The 23,143-nt window shown below is 60.3% G+C and overlaps 1 protein-coding gene across 16 annotated transcripts in view; it reads left to right on the forward strand.

Moving 5' to 3' along the window:
• The first annotated feature begins 17,295 nt into the window (after window positions 1-17,295).
• WNT7B (Wnt family member 7B) overlaps window positions 17,296-23,143 on the forward strand; it is a 120,766-nt gene continuing 114,918 nt past the window's right edge. For 13 of the 16 annotated variants that reach the window (XR_009543598.1, XR_009543596.1, XR_009543597.1 and 10 more), the window contains exon 1: window positions 17,296-17,735. Coding sequence is in view for 10 of the 16 variants with exons in the window: in XM_060166901.1 (XP_060022884.1) it covers window positions 17,665-17,735 (71 nt within the window). In the remaining 6 variants the exon portion in view is untranslated. The remainder of the gene's footprint in view (window positions 17,736-23,143) is intronic. The other 3 variants (XM_060166909.1, XM_060166910.1, XM_060166911.1) reach the window with 2 other exon arrangements.

Consider the following 23,143-nt stretch of genomic DNA (forward strand, 5'->3'; position numbering starts at 1 on the left):
GGCCAGTAATGGGGTGGTCACCCCCCAGCTGGGTGACTAGATGGTCATGGGGAGAGTTGGGGGGGATGCAGGGACAGGGAAGGGGCCCCAGCCTGGGGGGCCGTGCTGGAGGCAGGGCCCCCCGCCCGCCAGCCACGTCCAGCCCCCTCACTTTAGTTGGAGGCGGCCCTGGGTGGGAGCCGGGGTGGGTTGCCCTCCCCCAGCCCCGCCATCCAGGCCAGTGAGCAGAGGGTGATGGGGGCCAGGGCGGCCTCTGCGCAGACGCGGAGCCAGGTTCGCAGTCCCCAAGCCCCCGCCTGCCCTGGGCAGGAGCCGCTTCCGGCCACAGGGCGGACAATGCGCTGGCCTGGGGAGGGGTGGCCCTGGGCCAGACCCCCCCACCCCGTCCCTGCCACACAGGAAGCCGGAACTCAGAAGACAGCGTGTCCTGGAGTGAACCCTCCACCAGGCGCTGTGACTCAAGGCGCCTCATTCCCAGAGGAGGCACCTCCAGTTGAATCCTTTCAGCCTGAAAATGACGAGGGGCCCTGGGACCCTGCCTCGGGGGTGAGCTGGGGGGACTTCAGAAAATCCCAGCCTCACGTTTGCGCCTCTCTGGCAGCCTTGCCCTCGGGCTGTGCTGAGCTGCTTCCTACAGGCCGCAGGGCCTTTATGCTGGCCGTGAGCTCGCCTACAGGTCCCTTCAAGGCCGCCTCCCCTGGTCTCAGCCGCCGAGGCCTCCCGTGGGCTACACCCCTCTCCCTCCTGTCGGGGTGTTCCCATGCCAGCAGCCCCTCTGCGGCCACCCCACCCACACAGGCTCAGACCCGTGCTGGGACCTGCCTGTCTTGGTCCCCGCTGTGGGACTGTGTGGGTCCTCCCCGCCCACCCCTCCAGGCATCCCCTCCCTGCGGGCGCAGCTCTGGTCGTCCCCCAGCCCCTGTGCACTTCCTCTAGTGCACACACCACACCCAGTGTGCTCATCTGCTGCTCTCCATCCGGCCCAAAGGCTGGGGTGAGGGTCCTGGCAGCTGGCGGCTGGGTACTCCAGCTGACGACCCCCTCCCTCTGCGACCCCAGGGCAGGACACGGCCCCGCCTCCAGGCCTGTGGACCAGCCCCCTGAACCGGATGCAAGGAGCTGAGAGCAAAAAGTCTCAAGAGCGGAACTGCCCTTCCCTGAGCCCTGCTCACCGGGGAGACCTTCCCACCCGCCCGCCCCCTGGCCGAGGACCAGCTCCCTCCCAGGCCTCGGGCCCTGCCCGCTGGCTGCTGTGCCCACCGCCCTCAGCCCTCACCCAGGCCCCCAGCCACACAGCCTCCTTTAGGCTGAGAGTCACCCCAGGGCCTCGCATGCCCCACACCCTGCGCCAGCAGCGCTGCTGGCCGACGCCTCAGCCTCACGCTGCCTCAGGAAGCCCTCCGGGATCGCCTGCCGAGCTCTCTGGTGTCCGAGCCCCTCCCAGCACTGAGAAGGGAGGTTTGTGCAGCTCCAACTGGGTCTTATATCTCCTGCCACACTTGGCTCCATTTTTTTTTCAAGGGGAAGGAGTTAAATTTCTGCTTATTTCTGTACCCCCCAAAACTTTTAGCACAAAACCTGGTACATAGTAGGCCTCAAAAAGATCCTTGTTGGTTGACATATGGCTGAGTGAGTGAGCTGTGATGACAGCACAGTCCTCAGAGGGTGAGGGTGTGTGTCTGTGTGTGTCTGTGTGTGTGTCTCTGTGAGTGTGTGTGTGTGTGTGTGTGTGTCTGGTGTGTGTCTGTATGTCTGTCTGTGTGTGTCTGTGTCTCTGTGAGTGCGTGTCTGTGTGTGTGTGTGTCTCTGTGTGTGTGTGTCTCTGTGGGTGCGAGTGTGTGTGTCTGCACGTGTGGGTGTGTCCGCGTGTCAGTCTGTGTGTGTCTCCGTGAGGGCGTGTCTGTGTGCGTGCGTGTGCACGTCTGCGTGTGTGTGGCCCACCACCGCCTGGAGCACACTAGACACTCGCCCTGCTGGTCAGCTCGTCTTGTCCTCTGGACGCTTCCTAGAAGTACGGATTTCTCCCCAACCCGCTGCCTCTGTGGCCTTCCTTGACGCCGGGGGGGGGGGGGTGTCGGTTGGCTTTAGGGTGTCTCCCTCCTGACCCTGAGCTCCTGAGGGAAGAGCACAGGCTATTATCACAGCCATAAAAATGCATGAGGCACAATGAACGAGATACCCCTTCACATCACTGGGGGCTGAAAATAATGACAACAATAAAACAGAAGGGAAATGACAAGGAGGAGAGAGTGGAACGCGCGGGGGGTGGGGGTAGCCGGGGCCATCGCTGTGGACAACAGTTTGGTGGTTCCTCAAAAATGAAACATCGTGTATGACCCGATAATCCCAGTCCTGGGTGCGTCCCAGGGACCTGAGAGCTGGGTCTCCCTCCGATGCCCGCACGCGGCACTGGTCACGGCAGCCGGACCGTGGGAACACGCCGGTGTCCACCAGCAATGAATGGCCGCACAGAATGCAATCCATCCTTCCCACGCTTACCCAGGCCCTCGGCCGCGCTGGCCTCTGCTGTGTCCCTTTCAGGGTCCTCGGCCCCCCAAGAGGGCAATTCCGGGGCCTTATGGAGCCCCTTAGCCCCACGGGGGCCCTACATTCAAATGCTTTTCCCACCACTGCTCGCGGCCATCTCGGCCTCAGTCTCCCCGCCTGGGGGGTTGTTGTGCCTGAGCCCTTTCCAGACCCTCAGATGTCCTCCTCGAAGCCCCCCAGGCAGCACCACCAGGGAGGGGCCTGCAGGGGTCACAGCTCTGCGGTGCCTGTCCCCCCAGCGCCCTTCCTTAAGCACTGCCAGTTCCACGGGCCCATCATTTCCCGGCTGCAAAGCGCCCTCTGGTGGGAACACGGGGGGTTGTCGGGGACTCTGGAGGAAGCCAGAACTGGGCGGACCCCCAAGGTCAAGGGCGGAAGGCCAGGGGCTGTCTGGGGACAAAGACCTGTCCACGTGAGTCCTGGGGGACGAGAACGGGAAAGCACATTGGACGGGATGGGGGAGGGGACAGCGACCTCGTGTTGTTAACTGTCTCCACGGTGCAGATGAGGCCGGGAAGGGAGGTGTCACCAGCGCTCTCATCCCAGGGACCCACTTCCGTACACCCGCCTCTGCCCCCAGGCCGGGGCCACCCTTCCAGGCCGGGGACGCTGGGGTTGCAGGCTCGGGCAGCCCTCCGTGCATAGGGGGTGCCAGGCCTCCGAACCCCCTGCCTGGCCCAGCGGCGGTCCCCCAGCCCTGATCCTGACTCTACCCGTGGAGGGTAGCAAAGACGCCCCGGCAGCCCAGAGCTGAGGGGCGGATCTGGGAAGGGTGACATGGAGATTTACTGTAAACAATACAGGTTTGGTCTTCGTCGCGTCCCCACTTCTGGCATGGAGCTCTTAAAACTTCTGAAAGAGCCATGTACCGAAAGGTTCATGCAGCTCTATTGACAATAGCCCGGAGATGGAGACAACCTAAGTGCCCGTCATCGGATGAATGGATAAAGAAGATGTGGCACAGATACACAATGGAATATTACTCAGCCATAAAAAGAGACGAAATTGAGCTATTTGTAATGAGGTGGATGGACCTAGAGTCTGTCATACAGAGTGAAGTAAGTCAGAAAGAGAGAGACAAATACCGTATGCTAACACATATATATGGAATTTAAAAAAAAATGTCATGAAAAACCTAGGGGTGAAACAGGAATAAAGACACAGACTTACTAGAGAATGGACTTGAGGTTATGGGGAGGGGGAAGGGTAAACGGTGACAAAGCGCTAAAGAGGCATGGACATATATACACTACCAAACGTAAGGTAGATAGCTAGTGGGAAGCAGCCGCATAGCACAGGGAGATCAGCTCGGTGCTTTGTGACCGCCTGGAGGGGTGGGATAGGGAGGGTGGGAGGGAGGGAGACGCAAGCGGGAAGAGATATGGGAATATATGTATGTATATAACTGATTCATTTTGTTGTGAAGCTGAAGCTAACATACCATTGTAAAGCAATTATACTCCAATAAAGATGTTAAAAAAAAAAAAAACTTCTGGAATTTCCTGAGTGCAGAGGGTGAGAAAGGTGTCTTTTGTTATGTTGATGAGGTGACTCCTGTTAAGCACCAAAGAATGGGGGCTGGTCACGCAACCAAATGATGAAAGGCTTGGAACTTTTAGTCCTACCTCCCCACCCCCGACCTCCGGGGAGGGGAGAGAGGCTGGAGGCTGACTCGGTCGCCGATGGCCAATAACTTAATCAATCGCGCCAAGGTAATAAAGCCTCCATAAAAATGCAGAAAGGACGGGGTTCTGAGAGCTTCTGGGCTGACGAAGCCACAGAGGTGCTGGGTGGGCGCGGCTGAGGAGGGCGTGGGAGCTCTGTGCCTCTCCTCACACCTCGCGCTGTGCAGCTCTTCCACCTGGATGTTCTTGAGTTTTATCCTTTTATAATAAACCAGTCATCTAGTAAATGCAACGTTTCTCTGAGTCCTGGGAGCCGCACTAGCAAATTAATGAGGAGGGGGGTCGTCAGAGCTTCCAATTTATAACCAGCAGGTCAGAAGCACAGGTGACAACCTGGACTTACAACTGGCCTCTGAAGGGTGGGAAGCAGTCTTGTAGGACTGAGCCCTTAACCTGGGGGCTCTGACACCACCTCTGGGTAGATAGTGTCAGAACTGAGTTGAACTGTGGGACCCCCAGCCTGTGTCTGAGTAACTGAGACTCCTAATACCCCACTATGGAAAACTGAGGCTGAAGGGGGCAGGTCTTGTCCAGGGACTGTAACACATAAGGGCAAATCCAGGTTCAAAACTGGACCCAGTGGGTGGAGAAGACACTTCCCCTCTTTTTTTTTTTTTTGTTTTTTTCCCCGATACGTGGGCCTCTCACTGTTGTGGCCTCTCCCGTTGAGGAGCACAGGCTCCGGACGCACAGACTCAGCGGCCATGGCTCATGGGCCCAGCTGCTCCGCGGCATGTGGGATCATCCCGGACCGGGGCACGAACCCGTGTCCCCTGCATTGGCAGGCGGACTCTCAACCACTGAGCCACCAGGGAAGCCCAGACACTTCCCCTCTTTTTAGTCTCTAAAATACCACCATCACCTCCACCATCGTCACCATCACCATCACCACCTCCACCTCCACTTGCCAAAGAAGGCTTCGCAGCCACAGTAGTCGCGGCCCAGGCACCACTCTGGACTTGACAAGTACAGAGTATAGACAAATCATCATCCCAGATCTGCCCAGAGGCTTCTCCTGGAGAAACAGAGACAGACAGCACAGCCGGATCCAGGTTGAGATGGGAGAGCAAAGGGGCTGTGGGGGGCCAAGGGGAGGGAGCATCTAAAGGCTACCTGGGACAACCAGGAGGGCTCCCTGGAGGAGATGCCAGACTCTTCACGGGCTGAAGAGGAGTTTCAGGAGTCTTCTGGTGAAGGTCTGGGGGCAGGAGATCTAGGCAGTGTGTTTAAAATAGAGCACGAGGGGTCCCTGACCCCTCTGTGTGGCTGGAGGGGGTGGTGGGAGCTGGGGCTGGGGGCTCAGTGCAAGTGGGTTTGCCAAGGGTGGGTTGCAGGACTGTGCTCCTGGGAACCTCAGGGAGGTGCCTGCAGGGTCTGTTGGGGGCAGGCAGGCATTGTCACCCCATTTTACAGATCAGAACCCTGAAGCTTCTGAAAGGAAGCCACTCGCCCAGCACTGCAGTGGAGTCAAGGCCTTTGGTCCCCACGCTCCACCGAGAGGCTCGTTCTTGCTCCTCTCTGTGTCTTCACTCAGGCTGGTCCCTCGCCCCAGAAGATTGTTTCTTGGACTGTCTGCCCGCTCATCTTTCAAGGCTCGGCCAGGACTCGGCGCTTCCACTGCAGGGGGCATGGGCTCGATCCCTGGTTGGGAACTAAGATGGACGGCAGAGCCACCTGATTTCTTCCTGGACCCCCGGGCTCTGGACAGCATGGCCTGCCCGTCCCACACAGTTGGTGGTCCCCCTTCTCCTGCTGCTGTCACCAGTGCCTGTGAATGAACCTCTGGCCCAAATGAGTGAGGACGCTGTGCCCAGAGAGGCTGGGAGCTCACCACGGTCTCCCTGCTAGGTTGGCACAGCAGGGCCCTCAGCTCGTGCCCCCATCTCTGGCCTCCTCCACGCGTGCCTGGGGCACGTGGGGGGCGGGGGGATGATGGGAGCTTCAGGGCCTCATAAGTCTGGGCTCTCAAAAGCTCGACCCGAAAAGCCCCTCTCCCTGGCCAGAGAAAGATGCGTCCGCCAGGTGGACCCCATCAGCCACAGCGTTGCAGGAATTCATTTGCTTTGATAACCCAGTGGCCCACAGGGCCCCAGCTGTCCTCATGGGCAGGACCGAAGATCCAGTATAATTCAACTACAAGCCCACCCGGCGTCCGCTGTGAGCTTTCAGTACTTTCCTCTCCTGGGCCAGGCTCTAGTTCCTCCTGGCCCGGCTGTGAGAGAAGGCCACGTTCAGACTCTTGACCTGGCCAGGAAATCAGTTAGATATGCGTGTTCGGGGCACGTTCATTTGCATCACGCTGATTCCCACTCCCTAAAATCTCTCCCATGTTTTCTCCAGTGTCTGGGGAGAATGTCCTAAAAGTCCCAGCCCCCAGGAAGAAATCAGGTAGCTCTGCCCTCCAGGGGAGATGCTACACAAACAGACAGGAGCCTAGGGAGCCATGGGAGCCCCCAGGAAGCCAGCCCCAGATGGGGATGTTCAGGGAAGGCTTCCCGGAGGAGGAGGGCAACCATTGCTGAGCCCTGAAGGATGAGCCAGGCAGACAGTCCAAGAAACAGTCTTCCAAGCGGAAGGACCAGCACCAGAGAAGGTGAGGAGAGGACTTCCCTGGTGGTCTAGTGGTTAAGACTGCGCTTCCACTGCGGGGGGCACGGGTTTGATAACTGGTCAGGGAACTAAGATCCCGCATGCCCTGTGGCATGGCCAAAAAAATTTAGAAAAATAACCAAAAAGCGCACACAGAGATGTGCAGGTGTACAGAGGGGAGGAGGAGGGAGACTGAGAGTGGTCCCCAAGCCCAGGTGCTTGCACCCGTTTAACGTCCACCACCCACCAGGCAGGGAGGGCAGAGGCACCCGGAGCGCTAAGGTGGCTCAAGGGGCTTGAAAATCGTGGGAAGGGAAATGCAGTGGGATGCAGGAGCTGCCGTCCCCCATGTTCTGGCTGGTGGTATGGCAGCAGGACCCACTTTCCCAGAGGCTGGGCTCTGTCCTGGGCCCTGGCCTGGATCTGCCCTGTCCCTCCACAGGGCTCCCAGCTGCCCACCTGGAGGAGGAGGGTGTGGGCAGGTCTGCCATCCCCATGTGCCCACCTGCTCCCTCTCTTGGGCACAATTCCTCAAAAGATGAGGGGGTCACAGAGCAGAGCGGTTTCCATATTACGAGCACCCTGAAGATGTCCTAGTGTTTGCAGTCAGTGCCGTTCACAGGCAAGAAGCCTCTTGTCTACGGGGGCAATTAGCGTGTGCCGGGCGCCACGCAGGGTGACAACCAAGGAGGCAGCGAGCGTTTCATGGATGGGGAAACTGAGGCTCAGGGTCACAGAGCCTGGTGCCCGCAGCCTCCATCTGTCCCCTACCCCCCGCCCCACTTTCTGCTTACTCACCATGAACCTAGGAGCCAGCTGTGAGGGGCCCCTCCAAGGACCCACCCACCCCCACTACGCCGGGGTGGGGGTGGGGGCGACCGGGTTGGGGGGTGACCCAGCTGGGGGGGGCCAACGTGACAGGTGCTGAGGGGAGAAGCAGGGCTTGGCAGGCCAAGGCGGGCCCACCACCTCTTTCATTTGTTCATTCACCCAGTCATTCATTCATTCACCGTTATGGGGACACCACCAGTGATAAGGGGTCGCAGGGCATCAGTGCTGGCCAAGGCCTCAGCATTGGTGACAACCTCTCATTTCACAGCTGAGCAAAATGAGGGCCGGAGCTTTTCAGATCCCAAGGCGTTTTCTGGGGCAGGACTGGAGACTGCCCTGACGCCCTGGGTGCTGCCTCTGGTGGCCTGTGTGCGTCTCAGGCCGAGGTGAGGGGCCTCCATGAGTCTGGATCTGCGTGCCCACCTCCCCAGGGCCCTGCATAGCGGGATGGCTGCAGGCAAGGAAGTCCATGTGGCCAGACCAGGGACCCCAGCCCCAGGGCTGGATGCTGGCTCTGCCGGCTGCAGCTACGGGAGTGGGGGCAGTGCCAGAGGCCCTGGGCACCCCTTACCACAAGAGCTCAGAGTACTGGGCGCTGGGGCAGCGCACTCGGGCTTCAATGCTTGCTTGGCCACTGGGTGACCCTGGCGGTCCTTTCCCTCCCTGAGTCTCAGGCTTCCCACCCTGAAACAAGGGGCTCCATCCAAATACTTTGGCCGCGCGTCAAAGTCTTTGTCCATGAGTCACGTGGGGCGCGGGGTAAGAATGCAGGTTCCCAGGCATCGCTGCGGTCAGTGGTCGGCCCTGGTGCCCTGGCTCTTGGTGCCCGAGACAAAGAGCAGACACCTCATTGCTTTTGGGAGACCAACCTGGCAAATAGGATTACGGCTACAGATGCAATTACATTTCAGACAGTTAATCCAGCTTCTTAAGGATGAGCCTCTGCCGCAGCAACGAGCTTCCCCCTCCACCAAACGATCGGCCAGTCGTTCTCTGAGAGGCTGGGAAAGCGAGTGACTCAGCCCTGTTTTCTAAAGAATACACTGGGCTTAAGAGGCATGAAAAATGCATGATGTTCACTGCAGTGGCAGAGTGACGACCCGGAGACATGAAAGTGTTTGAGACAATGAGGCCTCGCTGCCCCTCCCGGCCCTGTGTCAGCCGCTTTGTCCAGATCAGCCCGGGGTGGGTCTGACTCACCCCTCTTCTCATGAGCAGGGGTGCCTGGGGGTGGGGAGGTGGGGGTGTCCACTTGCTCCTTTATTCCTTCAGCACAGACCTCCTGGATCCGGCTGCAGGCCGGGGTCCAGCTGAGCCCCGAGAGAGGAACGTCTGGACAATCGGTTGCCCACAGGCTGGGTGGATCCAGGAAGGGGGCATCTGAGTAGATCATGGCGTGGGGAGAAGTTGGTGATGGTGTGCCCCAGTACGTCTCCCCACCTGCCTTAGTAACAGAGCTCCAATTTCACCTGGGCCTAGTGCGGCTCAGCTGAAAGATTACACTTCCCACCTCCCTTGCAGTTAGGTATGACCATGTGACCAAGTTCTGGCCAATGAGAAGTAAGAGGGAGTGTCCAGGCATGGGAAGAGGCATGCCCTTCTTTGGCTCTTTTTCCATCCAGCAACCTGGAAAGCAGATGTGATGGCAGAGCTCAAGCAGCCATCCTGGAGTCTGAGGTGAAGGAACACATGCTCAGGAAGGCAGAGCAATGAGGTGTCAGGACCCTGAGTCCATGATGACATGTATGGCCTTTATACCAGCCCTGGTTTGCCTACATCTGGACTTCTTTTATGGGAAAGATAAAACACACATTTATCTTGTTTAAGCCCTGCAGTTTTGAGTTTTGCTGTAATAGGCGGTCAAACCTAATCAGAACTGGTACAGTGGGGAGGAGCTCTTGAAGAAGAGAGAACAACACGAAAACCAGAGGATTGATCAGGCTGTAGAACTCCTGTGTCTTGAGTGGCTCATGTAGGATCAGTGGATGACTGGTCAGGTCAGGTCTCCTGCACTAAGCTAAGGGGCTCGGGTTGCACCCTCTAGACCAAAGGCCTAGAAGGGTCCGTAGTAATCTGATGGGTAGCATGGGAGCATGTCAGGCAATGGGTATGGAGAGGACCGCGGTGGGGACCAGAGTGTAAGGGGGTGTGAGGGACTGCCATCTGTCCTCCAAAACCCTTTGTTCCATTCTCCCCTGGTCTGGGTCTGTGTACCCACCTGTCCCATAAACTGGGAGCTGGCCCCGGACAGCAGCCCAGCCCACGACCAGGGTTCCCTGCCCCTTGTAGCTGAGTGTGGCCAGAGACAGGCCAGCATCAGTGGAATGTGGGCAGAGGGAATGCAGATGCTGTATCACTGGCTTAAAAGGAAATTGCTTATTTGGACTTTTCTACCAAGCGGGAGCTCAAATGTGCCCATGCCCGTTTGAGCCTGGCTGACTCAGCCACGTCCTGGGGATGGACAGAGCTGTCCGTCCGAGCAAGAGGATGGACAGAACCTGCACTGTCCATACCAAAACGTCCATACTTTGTAGCTTAGACCCCTGGTTCTCGTTAGAATGTCTGGAAACACTTTGGGTTGTCACAACGGGGTAGGAGTGCTCTAAGCTTCTAGTGGGTGGAGGCCAGGGATGCAGCTAAACATTCTACAGTGCCCAGCACAGCAACCTCCCGCCAGCCTCGAATGTCCATGGTGCCACCGTGGAGAAACCCCAGCTTACTCAGGCACCTGAGTGCATAGTGTTTGGTCCTTGTCTGGGACAAGGTCCAAGGTCTCGGTCTGGCTTTCGGTGCCCTTTATGGCCTGACCCAGCCTAAGGGCTCAGGAGGTCAATGGTCGGAGTCAGGCTGTAAATAGTCGTGGAAAGGAGAGGGAAAGGAATTCCAGGTGGGGAACAGCATGGAAAAGGCACAGAGGTAGGATCAAACTGTGGACCATAGACTCCTTCCTGGACTCCAGGCTGAATGGTTTTAGGGGCACAAGTCAGGAGGCCAGAACATGAAGGGCTTAAAAAGCTGTTCTTGGGGAGAGAGCAACGGAGAGATGGTGAAGCCTGTCATGCTAAGGAAGCAGCCTCTGGTCCAGGTTTTCTAAGAGTTCTGTTTGCCATATGCTTGTTTCTTCAAACCAGGAAGGAGTCTTCAGTTTTTCTCAATGCCTCTTTGGCATCCTTGGAGATGAGCCTGTGGCCTTTCTTCTTTGACTTACAGATGGAACATGCTAGAGTAATTTTCCAATATTGGATCACCCTCAAGTCCCTGAGCAGGGCCTCTCTATGCCTCAGTTTCCTCATCTGTAAATGCGGGTGATAATAAAACCTCCCTCACAGGGCTGCAATGAAGAGTAAATGAGGGCTTCCCTGGTGGCGCAGTGGTTAAGAATCAGCCTGCCAATGCAGGGGATAGGGGTTCGAGCCCTGGTCCAGGAAGATCCCACATGCCGCGGAGCAACAAAGCCCGTGGGCTACAACTACTGAGCCTGAGCTCTAGAGCCTGCAAGCCACAACTACTGAGCCCACATACCACAGCTACTGAAGCCTGCGTGCCTAGAGCCTGTGCTCCGCAACAAGAGAAGCCACCGCAGTGAGAAGCCCGTGCACCGCAACGAAGAGTAGCCCCCGCTCGCCCGCGCGCAGCAACAAACACCCAATGCAGCAAAACAAACAAACAAACAAATAAATTTACAAAAAAAAAAAAGTAAATGAGTTAATGACAGAGGCTGTGCTATATAAGTGTTTGTTGAACACAGAGCTTTAAGCATGCAGTGGACACTGGTTATTTTTCCCGCCCAGCATTTACTCCCTTCTTCCATTTTTCCCATGGAGACACTGCTGCTCTTTTCTCTCTATGTAATCAGGATGGCAATGACTCCAACCGGGGCTCCAAAATCCTAGGCCCGTTCTTCCCTCCCCAGACACAGCGGCCAGCTAAAGGAAAGTCATGTGACCCAAGCCAGGCCAGTCAAAGGCAATGACAGTCAATCTTGGAATTTTGTTGGAATCTGGGAGAGAGAAGCTCTCTTTTTCTGTGGTTGTCAACCTGCAAGGCAGAACCCTGGAGCAGTGAGGGGCCACTGCATGGAGATGGCCTGCCTGGGAATGAGGCTTATTTCTAAGTAAGCAAAATTGACAGAAAGAGAGACAAAAACCACTGGTAATTTTGTTTGAGCCCTGGCTCCAGCTATGCCTGAAGTCACACTGCCTGCCCTTAGGCTCTTCAGTTATGTGAATCAATGGTTTCCCTTTTTTATTGCTTACAGCTTGGCTTCTGTCATTTGCAATGGAAAAAGTCCTGACTAATACAGGGGTCAACAAGCTATGGCCGGGGGCCAAATCTCCAAGCTAAGAATGGTTGTTACATTTTTAAAGAGTTGTAAAAAATTAATAAATCAAAGAAGACTATGTGATAGAGACTGCATGTGGCCTGGCAAAGCCTAAAATGTTTACTATCTGGCCCTTTTCAGAAAAAGTTTGCTGAATCCTGAACTAATACACGACTTATAAAAATTCTTAACCTCAAAACTTGGTTCACTTATTTTCATTTTTTCTTTTAGTGATGAAAGCAATGCATTTGCCTCTGAGTATGGCTTTGACTGCCTTCTGCAAGTTGTGACATGTAATACAATGGAGGTTATTTTCCCAGCTGTCTGCTCCCACCCAAGTACTGATATGGGGACTTTTCTTTCCATACTCATTGTCCATCACTGACCTGTGGGTCACCCTCTGACCTGTGGGGCTTCTGAGTATTCTGAGGAGAAGGTGGATAGGGAAGGGAAAGTTGGATAGGGAGTGAAAAGTCCCTAGGCAGACATCCTTCCACTAGAAAATTCATGGATTATGTCCTGGCATCTGCTGATGGAAGGTTCTTACTACACAGCAATGAGAAAAAGAGCCGCTCAAGCTAGGGTCACCAACTTGGCCCAGTTTGCCTGGGACTACTATCTGGTTTTAGAACTGAAAATCTCTCCTCCTAGGGATCCCCTCTGTCCTGGGCAAGCCAGGACAGTTGGTCAACCTACCAGTAGCTCTGCCGCCTGGGTAAGCTGGTGGCCTTCTCCTGAATGGTGGCTATCCTCAGGCATTGGATGAACTTCCATGTGATGGATCATGTCCATGTAACTCTCCAAGGACTGGCCCAAATGTCCTCCCAATGCCAACCTCTAGTCCTTCCCCCTTCCCTCTTCCATTCTGAGCCCAATCTTGAAGGTCACAGCCCCTTTTCTCTGCACCTCATCCAGCCCAAGGGGCCTTCCTGCAGTAGATGGGGCATCCGTCTCTATTCTTTCTCCAATTCTAAGAACTCTCAGCCCTTAGAGGCAACCTGAATTCCTCGTCACGAGGAAAGCTAGCAATGGCACGTCAAATGCTTCTTGTGCTTCGAATCTCTCTGACTGCCCCTTTTGCTACAAGCCAGAGAAAATTCTCTGTTTTTAAAGGGCTCATGTGATTAACTCAGCCCACTGGGATAATCCTCTCTTTGATGAACTTAAAGTCAACTGATTAGTAAACGTATCACATCTTTTGCCATGTAACGCAACATCATCATGGGCACTATATCTCATCATAATCCCAGACTCTGGGATTAAGGCAGGACCTGCAGGGGGGCCATTAGGGATTCTGTCCACCACACCTCCCTTCCTTCTGAGGCCCTCCTCACCTACCTTGCCTCCCCTGGGTTTTTTCCCATCAGCACCTTCCTTCCTCACAGCCTCCTGTCCTCTTGCCACACTCAGTGTCCCCCCATTAGACTGGGGCTCCCAGCAGCAGGAAGTGAATGGTTAACCCTGTACACTTCACTCCATGAAGCCCAGGCTCTGCCTCCCTAGATGCTGAGAAATGCTGAGCTCTGAGCCCGATGGGCCTGGGTTCGCATCCCAGCTTGACCAACTGTGTGACTTTGGCCAAGCACTTTCTTCTCTACCTCAGTGTCCTCATCTGTGCAACGAGTCTAGTAGCACCATTTCACTAGGCTGTGCGAAGCCCAGTAGATGAGCTCTTGCTGCTTATCTAGACAGGGCCCAACACACGTTCAGGGTCTCCTCAGTAGGACTTGCTGGGGTTCAGGAAACACTTAACAGTGAAGCCAACAAAAGAAGCAAGAATGAGGCAGGAGAAAGTGTGCGAGAATGGGGTGTGGTTGATGTGGGAGATGGTGTTTGAGTCCAAACTCAAGGTTCAAAGGAGTCGATGTCAGGTCCATGCTCTCCACAGCTTACAGCACTGCGGTCACGATTGTAGCTGCCTCCTGGAAAATCTTTCATGCCATAATTGCTTATTGAGCCCTTACGATATGCCAGGTTCTCTCTCTCATATCTTGGGAATAGAGCAGGAACCAAAGCAGATGTAGAGATGGTCCCCATGGAGCTTATAGGCTGGTGGTACCCAAGAAACAAATAATGACATTTTGTCCCCAGCGTCACAAAGGGAACAGCAATGTTATGATAGAGAACACTAGTGAGGATGCTTGGAGGGGAGGCATGTGAGCGCCGCTCTGCTGTAGGACATTTCTGCTGAGGCCACACAGAGCCAGAGGAAGACCACTGTGCCAGAAGGGGCAGCATGTGCAAAGTCCCTGGGGCAGAACTAGCTTGATGTGTTAAGTAACAGAAGGAAAGACAGGGAGAGGAGGATAAGGGTGCTCACATGTGTGATGAGGTTGAGGGGCAGGTAGGGGCTGAGCCTGCACTGACTGAATGCCTGCCACGTGCCGGGCACCGTCCAAGCACCTCCACATGGGTTAACTCATTCAAGCGTCAGAACCCCACGGGGTGTACGTGCTACTGCTGTCCCCATGTAGCGGTGAGGAAACCCAGGCTGCAGAGCTTGAGAGCTTTGCCTGAGGTCACCCAGGGAAGAGTGGCTGAGGCCACTGAACCCCACTGAGCCTAACGGTGGCCTAAGACTCATCCGGGGTCCCCAGGGCATCCTGACTCTGGAGACGTCTGCCCCTGGGCATTGGCAGGTCGCCATATTCACTGAGTACCAGAACCCCATTCCCAGCAGAGCTACGCCCTCTACTTCCACCCAGTGGTTCCCCCACCCAAACAGATGTGGGACCCTTGGAGCCAGCCACGGGCCACCACCCTGTTCAGGATGACGGGGAGCTGCAATTCCATTTGGGAGGAGGGACGGGGCTGGGTGTAGGGGTGACTGCGTCAGTGGACCTCAGAGCCCTGGAATCAGCCCCGGGGACCCAGGCTGGGTAGGAACCTCAGGCCTGCTGCCTGCCTCGTGTGTGTGTGTGTGTGTGTGTGTGTGTGTGTGTGTGTGTGTGTGTGTGTGCCCCTGCACATGCGCGTGCGCACACACACGGGGAGGGGATTCATAGAGCTCTTCCACCCCAGATTTCCCCTAACCTTGGAGCCATTCAGGGACCCCCTTGGAGACGGACTCCGGCGAGGAGAGACTCGCTGGAGGTCACGCGGGCGGCGTCCTCAAACCTGGCCCAGCGGTACCTGCTCCGCCGACATTTCTCCCGCGGCCGGCAGGGGGCAGCATGACGCTGCGCCGCTGTTCCCAGTGTCCGGAGAGGTGCGGCTCTACATGCAGTTCTCCCGGGGAAACTGAGGCACGGAGCAGCACGCTGAGTGAGTGGACTAACCTATGCGTCCCACACCCTAGCCGTAACCCTCTCCTCTCCTGGACCCACTACGCCGGGCCGGCTGGTTCGGGAGCCTGCCCGACCTCGAACCCGGGAGCGGGTTGGGGGTGGTGGTCCGCGAGGCATGAGGTCCGGGGCGGTCGCCGAGGCCCCGGGACGGGAGGAAGCAGCCGCTGCGGGGTCATTACTTAAGTCCCGCCACACTCCTCATCTCCCGAGGATTCGCCCCATTATCGGAGGCGGAGACTGAGGCTGGTGGCGCTGGGTGGGGGGGAAGTGGCCCTCGGAACCTGTGCCAGGTGGGGCACCCCGTCCGCCTCTCAGTCCCGGGACCCGGCGTGGCCCCAGCGGCCCGAGACACCCCCCTCCCGCCCGGGTCTTGGCGGGCCCGCAGCCTCGCGTCCGCGCGTCCTCCACGTCGCCGCCGGGTGGCAGCATCGGCTCGTGCTCCCCAGCCCGCCCGGCTCCAGCCAGCAGCCTCCCGTTTCCCGGGCTCAGCTTCCCGTTCCATGAAATGGGGTGACATCTGGGGCGCTGGGACGCAGGGAACACTTGGGGGTGAGGCTGCTCTTGTCGTCTCACTCCTTTCTGTGCCTCCATTTCCCTGCCTGTGCTTATCTCCAACGTGCCTTTCATCTGTGAACGCTCCCTATCTGCCCCGCTCTGCACAGCTGCCCCCGCCACACCTCGGATCCAGGGGCCGAGGAATGGCCCGCGTCCGGGTCGTGGCAAAGGTTCGGGGGAATTGGAAGGAATTAAGAGGGGATCCGGAGCAGGGGGTCGAGAGGGACGGTGGGGCGCGGGAGGGAGGCAGACTCTGAGGTAAAGCCCCCGCTGGGGCTTGGCTAGGTGGGACCAAGGGTGGCTGGAAGCAACACCCCTCCCCCACCTCTGGCACTCTTTCCCCAGCAAGTCTCGGGTCTCGGCTGGTCCTCAGGGACTAAGTGCTTCCCAGTTCCATCCACTCGCCCAAGAGGCGTCCAGGTCCGTAGACACTCGGAGCGGGACAGGAGCCTGGCCAGGACAGCGCTTAGGCAGAGAGTCACCGTCCTGCCCTCTCGGAACAGACAGGGCTTTGGCCAGCAGCAGGGTCTGCCCGCCCGGGTGCCCACTGCCCAGGACCGAGCCAAGTCAGACCACTCCCGTATGCGAGGCACCGCGGCGGTTCTGACCTCACGCTCTGGGCACCGAACGTGAATACTGAGCCTGGCACTGCAGAGGGGGTGGGTGGTGCAGACTGAGGGGACCGGGGGCGGTGGGGAGAGCCGTCAGGGAGTCCTTGGGGTGGGAGCCTGCCACACAGCCAGGGAAGCCCCCGTAACCTCCTCCTATCCCTCGCCATCACGGTGCTGAGCCAAACAGCTTCTGTAGGAGGTCGTCCGAGCCACCGTCCTGCATCTGTCTGTCCCTTCCCTGTCCCTGCTTTGAGTAAGCGCCACTGGCAGCGGTAGTGACAGGTGTCGGGGGACCCTGGGCGCTGGAGGAGGGTCTGATCGAGCCCTGCGGCCTTGGCAGAGGTGCCTGGGCTAAGGGTGTGGCCCTGGTGGACCCCGTGTGGATAATTGCTGGGGGTAGGGTAAGCGTGCCCAGAACGGCGACGGGGGCGGGTGGGTGGTCTCTCCCTCCCCCACTAGAAACTGGAAGCCGAGTGGCTACCACAGCTTGAATCGGCGGTTCCCCCCGGCCCCCCACCCTGGCGGGCGCAGAGGAGCGACCGGCCCCTCCGCAGGTGTCCCTTCGGTGCCGCACCCTCCCCCGCGCGGCCCCCCTCCCCGCGCACCCAACCCCTTTCCTCCCTCCCAGTCCCGGCCGGGCGATCGGAAGAGAGCCGGCCTGGGGAGGGGGTTCCGGGGGAATAGATGCGTTTGTGTGTCACGGGGGAGGGAGGAGAAAAGGGAGGGGAGAGCCCGCGAGCGAGGGCGAGAGAGCGCGCGGCGAGCGAGGAGGGCGGGCGGGAGGCGGATCCTCCTACCTGGGGCGCGCTCGCACGCTCGCAGCTCGCTCGCCGGGGCCGCGAGTCACCTGCGGAGGCCGACAAGTGCGGACACATTGGCCGCCGCAGCCCTCGGCGAGGCGCGCACGGCCCCAGGCGCCTGCGCCCAGTGGAGGCAGCGCCCGCCCGCCGCGCTCGGGCCTCGGCCCCGCCGGCCCTCGTGGGGCCCCGCGGTCACACAGTCCGGCTCCGAAGTTGCGGCCCCCGGCCCAGGTCACTCCCCCAGGCGCACGCGGCGGCGGCGGCCCGGGCTCACCATGGTGGCAGCGCGCTCCGAGTGCCCGCGCGTCGCCGGCCGCCGGAGCCGCAGCGCCGGCTGAGAGCTGTCCACCGAAGCCCCCAACTCCTGCCCGTTCCTCGCCCGGCCCGCGCGTCCCCTCCGCCCGCCGCTGTCTATGGCGCAGCCCCCCTCCCTGGATCATGCACAGAAACTTTCGCAAGTGGATTTTCTACGTGTTTCTCTGCTTTGGCGTTCTCTACGTGAAGCTCGGGTGAGTAGCCCCGTGGTCGGGGCCGGTGCCCGGGATCGGAGCAGCCAAGAGGAGCCGCTTCCAGGGTGTCCCCCAGGGGACGTGGGGACCGGAAGGGGGCACGGGCAGCTCTCGGGGATCCGGGGCTGGCCTGCGCGTTGGACGCTCACCCCGGCCCTGCAGAGACGCAGCCGAGCCCTTTGAGCTGCGGGTGTGCCCGAGGGGCGCCCAGCCCAGGGTTGGAGGAGGGAGAGGAGGACGCGCGGGCGGCCAGGCTTGCTGGTAGCGGCGAGCGTGCCCGGCGCGTACTTTCACCTGTTTGGGCTCCAGGCCCCGGGGGTGGGACGCGCCTTCCCTCCCCCGGGCTGCGCTGGGCGCCGAGCCCGGGACGAGCGCTCGCCGCCTGAAGGGCGCGCCGGGGCGGGGGGCGGGGGTCTTCGGGCGGCCGAGGGCCCCGGGTGGGCGGGGGGCGCGCACCCCGGCAGCGGGCGCGCCGGCCTGGGCACCCGCCACGGCCCTTCGTCTCTATCCATCACCCGGACGTGTTGAAATTACCTTGACAACTCGTCCGGCTGGCTCGGGAGGGGCCGCGCGGGCGGCCCGGCCGCTTCGGGCTCGGTCCGGGCCCCGCGCCCCCGCCCGCCCGGGGCCCTCGGCCGGGCCCCCTCTCGCCGCGCTCCCCCTCGCGCGGCCCGGCGGGCGGGCGGGCTCCCGGCGGGCCGCGCTCGCTGCTTGAGGCAGTAGCTGCCCCGAGTCGTATTTCCACATTCCTGAACCCAGCCGAGTCCTTACCTGTTGAGCTGCGATCTCCTTTAGACAGAATCTGTCTCGGCCTCGCTCGAAGCGGGGGTGGGCGGGCAGTGTGACCGTGAAGAGGGGGGGCGCGGTCCGCCAAGCCCGGGGGGCCCACGGCTCCGCGCCCCGACGCGCTCTGCGCGCCTACTGTGCGCCGCCAAGGGTGGGCGGCGGGGGCGGGGGGGGGGGGAAGGCAGGCCCGGTCCCGGCCGCGGGCAAAGCCGGTGAACAGCCCCGAGGGAGGACCGGCGCCGGTGCCGCCGGCCGAGCCGCGGCCTCCCGGGCAAAGAGGTAGAAGCAGACCTGAGAGTAATTTCATCCGTTGCCTCTCCATCCAGCGCCTCCTCCGCCATTTTACAGATGGAGAAACTGAGGCCCAGGGCCGGCAGGGACTGAGGCCAGGGGCCACACAGGCAGGGCTGGAAGCTCCCTGTCCTAGCCTCAGCTCTGCAGGCCTGGGCGGGCGTGTCTGCGGCTGCTGGTGGCACTGTTTATTGTGGGTCTGTTGTAGGCTGTGTCCCTGGGTGTGTGTTTATGGGAGGTAAGGGTGCAGTGTGTTGAGTCTGCTGGGGGGTGGGGGTGGGGAGGGAGGCACTGTTTTCTGGACCCTCCAGGAGCCCCTGCAGTTACTCCCCCTGTGCCCCCTAATGTAATAGGCACCCCCTAATGAGGCTTGCCTTGTGCTGCCTGGTTCTCAGCACTGAGGCCTTGCCGCCTTCTGGCAGCTGTGGAGGTGAGTGCCTTTACTCTTCCCGTTTTGAGGACTAGGAAGCGATGCAACAAGGGAGGCCCAGTCACTGTGCACGAGGGTAAGCGGCGGAGCTGGGACGTCCGCCTCTGGCTGCCCTGCCTAACACCAGCTCCTCAACAGGAGTCCTCTGCAAGCACCCCTTCCCCCGGCTGCAGGAAGGACTCCATGGATCCACCCCCACCTCCCCAGCCCGGGACTGTGGAAGGAGCTGAAGGCGGTGCCCGGCCTGGGCTCCCAGGACTGGGACCAGGGCTCGAGGTGGAAGTCAGCTCGGGCAGGTTCCCCCTCGCCTATCCTTCCTGAACCTCCTCGTTCCGCTCTGTAAATGGGACCGCAGCTCTGGCCGTTCTCAACAGGATGGTGGCCAGTGTCTGAGTAGAGAGAACCCAGTGAGTGAGACCCAGCCCGTGTGCCCAGGCACCTGTACCAGCCTCTCTGGCAGCGCGTGAGACAGCGAACCAGAGCTCGCTGAGCCTTTCTGTCCTCTGCCCCACCAAGGAGCCCTGGAGGGGGACTCCTCCCCCGGCGTGCCCCCTAAAACATAGATTCTCCCAGTCCCGGGGGAGAGAAGATGTGGCTTCCAAACACCCCTGTGGAATTCCATCCAGGAAAGCCAGAGAGTCAGCCTGGGACCTGCCAAAGAGAGGGAAGGGGAGGGGAGGGGAGGGGAGGGGACTCAGGGGACTCAGCCCCTGTCACCGCCACATTGGTGGTGCCTGTACTGGAGTGAAGGGGCCTGCTTCCTTTGCAAGCCGTCTTGGCGACACAAGGTGGGGAGAAGGGGCAGCTGGGCCAGATGTGACCCAAGGGTTAAATGACTTGGAAGCCCAGTGCCTAAGGACAAGGCTTGGGGATCCAACCTCCCCCTCGCTCCTCACTGGGTGGCTTTGGGCGAGCTCTTCAACTTCCCAGCCCACCTTCCCTCGTCTAAAACATGGGGTAGCGGTAGCACCTTCTTCACTGGCTGCTGGGAAGGCTAATCCTGAGGGCCTTTGATCTGGGGGCGTCCCAGTAAAGTCGACCTTTTCTTATTGGTGATGATATCACAGCCGCCTCAGGCACCTGGGGACTCCTCCAGATGGTGTATTCCAGGGCCCTGACGAATCCCAGGACATGGGATTTTAGGATCATAAAAGTTCCAAGGAAGTATCTTGAGATTGTATGTACTGGGGGACTCTTCCGTGATCACAGCCCCTCCCCGCCCCTCCCCCCATGATTATGAATGTCCAGGAGCAGCTTCCCTCACCCCCACGTCTACACGTGCCGCCCCCATACACACATGCCCCTCAGCCCGGGTGCCAGTGCTGATGTGCCGCCTCTGGGGGAGCCCCTGGGCCGGCAGGAACGGAGAACTCAGCCCTTGAAACCTTCTTGCGGATCGGGGCTTCAAGAGCAGATGCACCTTGGATTGGGGCGGTTTCAAAACGCATGGCTTTGAGGAGGCACAGTTCCTCACTTTGGAACTGAGCAGCCTCCAAGCTGCAGCCCTGGAGGAGGCCGAGCCGGGGCCGCGAGGAACCATCTGGAGTCTGGGTACCCTCTGCGCACTGGAGCTGGGGTCATGAAGCCTCAGGATGAGCCTTGCTCCATGACCGCCTCCTGCTCTTGGGGTTCAGGAGAGGCAGAAGGGCCCAGAGGGGTGAAGGTAGGGGAGGCGGCCCCCCCTCCTCCTGGATGCTGGGGACCAGTCTCCATGCCAGGTTTAGGAGCCAGGAAGTCCACTCCCTCGGGGGCCCCTGGCCATATTGCACAGACCTCTCCTGTCTTGTCACCTTCCCTCTTTGTGCCTTCACTCCTGCTTAAGGGATCTACACTGCATCTAGAGAGACATTCATATGTAGCCTGGCTTGGCGGACAATAGGAGGTGGGACTCAAAGCCTTGTGCTTTGGGCTTTAAAAAGATCACTGGAAGGAGGATCGTTCAGAGAAGTGTGTTCTTGTGGGTGTGCTCCGCCCCACACCTATCCCAGCCAACCCCTCAGAGGAGAGTAGAGGAAGTGAGGTGGGGGAAGCCAGAGTTGGGGGCCTCTATGCACTTGTCGGGGGGTCTCCAACAAGTGCGCAGCCTGTCCAGAGAGACTCAGAGGCAGGACCCTGCAGAGACGCCGGCGCGCGGGTGCACTGCTGAGCCCTACCACGCTGGGCCTGGTTGGCCACGGCAGTGAGTGCATGCGACCCACAGCCAGTGTCACCAAACCCAGGGGCGCACGCAGGCAGAGGCGCAGCGAACACAGTGCATTTGGGCGCACATACCTGCGGGCTCACAGACGCGCCCACGCTCCCGCAGTCACGCGCAGACACATGCAGGCACGTGCACGCACACAGGAGCACACATTGCGGAGCACAACACCCAGGAGGAGCGCACGCCCCCGCGTGGTTCTCCCGCGGTGCCTCCCCCCAGGTGCACCCTGCAGAGCGGGCCAGAGCGGTGTGGCTGGTTGAAGTTGGTGGTTGGGGGGATTGTCCGAGCCAAGGCGGTTTGGGCAAGCCCTGGAGGCGGCTCCCGCCGCACGCTTCGGTCAGCCTCCCCTTTAAAAAACCCGCCCGCGGAGGAGGCGGATGTAGGGGTGGCCCGTCCAATGGCAGCCGCGCGCCTCAGGAGACTTGAAGACGTGAGCCAGAGCGAGCGACAGAGCTGGTTCCGACCGATCGACGGACGGAGGGCCAGACGGCAGCCGAGGCGCACTCGCTGCCCACTGCCCTCTCGCCTCCCGGCACTCCAGCCCCAGCGCCCGCCGCAGCCCCAGCCCCAGCGAGATGCGCGGCCCTGGAGGCGGGGCACGGGCGACCACTGCGCCGGGGCCCGCGCGCTCGGGTCCCTAGCGCCGCGTTCCGCCGCCCTACCTTGGGAGGGCCGCGGAGACCCCGGCCTCAGCTGGCCCACGCGCTCTGCCCGCGGGGCCTGCGCAGCCCCGCCAGGAGCGCCGGCCCATCATGCTCCTGCTGTCGCCGCGCAGCGCGCTCCTCTCCGTCTATTGCCCGCAGATCTTTCTCATCCTGTCCAGCGGCAGCTACCTGTGAGTGCCGCGGGTCACACGCGGGGTGGGCGGGTGAGGGGCCCCCCCTCCCTGGGCTCCAGCACTGGAACTGGGCGAGCAGGGAACGCGGCAGTGAGGTCCCTGGGCGGGGCGCCGGGTGCCCGGCGCGCGCGGGAGCGGGGGTACTGTGGGTCTTCCAGCCGGCCCAGGCCGCCGAAGTTGAGCAGTTGGGGGGCGGCTGAGGCAGTGAGAAGCTCTGGCCTTGAGGTCAGGGAAAGGGTGGCCCGTTGGAGGCCTGACGGCGCCGGTAGACCTGGCTGCGCGCACGGAGCGCGAGGGCCGGAGGGCGCGCGGGTAGCGCGGAGATACCCTGCGCCTCCCAGCCGAATCCTGGACCAACGGGAACCCCCTCCCTATATAAATATACGCGGCCGCACGGCCGTGCCACACTCGAGAGAGCCGAACGCACACATCCGCTCCCCCGCGTACACACTGGCACACACGTGCACGCCGCGTCCCGCCAGGCAGCACCCAAGCTGTCCTCTGAGGTTGCCGTGGTTTCGCGCGGCTTCTCGCCGCGCCGAGCGGCCCGACCCTCGCCGCGGCCGACTCCTCGTCCGGGGCGAGGGGGGCGCGCAGTGAGCGCGTGCGGCCGGCCAAGGCAGTGCGAGGAGCGTGGGGCGCGGGTGCGTCGGGCCGGGCAGCGCCCGCCGGGCTCCGGGAAGCTCCCGGCAGGGCCCGTCCGGGCCCAGGGAGCCGAGGGGCGCGTCGGCGCAGCGGTGGCTTCGCCGGATTCCTAATGGGACGCATATGCTCTGGCCTCCGATTTAAAAAGACGTTTGATTTATGGAACCGCCGTTTGGGGGAATTTAAGCTGGATGCTACTGATTAAACCTCAGAGCCAG

Source organism: Lagenorhynchus albirostris, chromosome 11, assembly GCF_949774975.1.
Source record: "Lagenorhynchus albirostris chromosome 11, mLagAlb1.1, whole genome shotgun sequence".
In the NCBI taxonomy this organism is placed as follows: Eukaryota; Metazoa; Chordata; class Mammalia; order Artiodactyla; family Delphinidae; genus Lagenorhynchus; species Lagenorhynchus albirostris.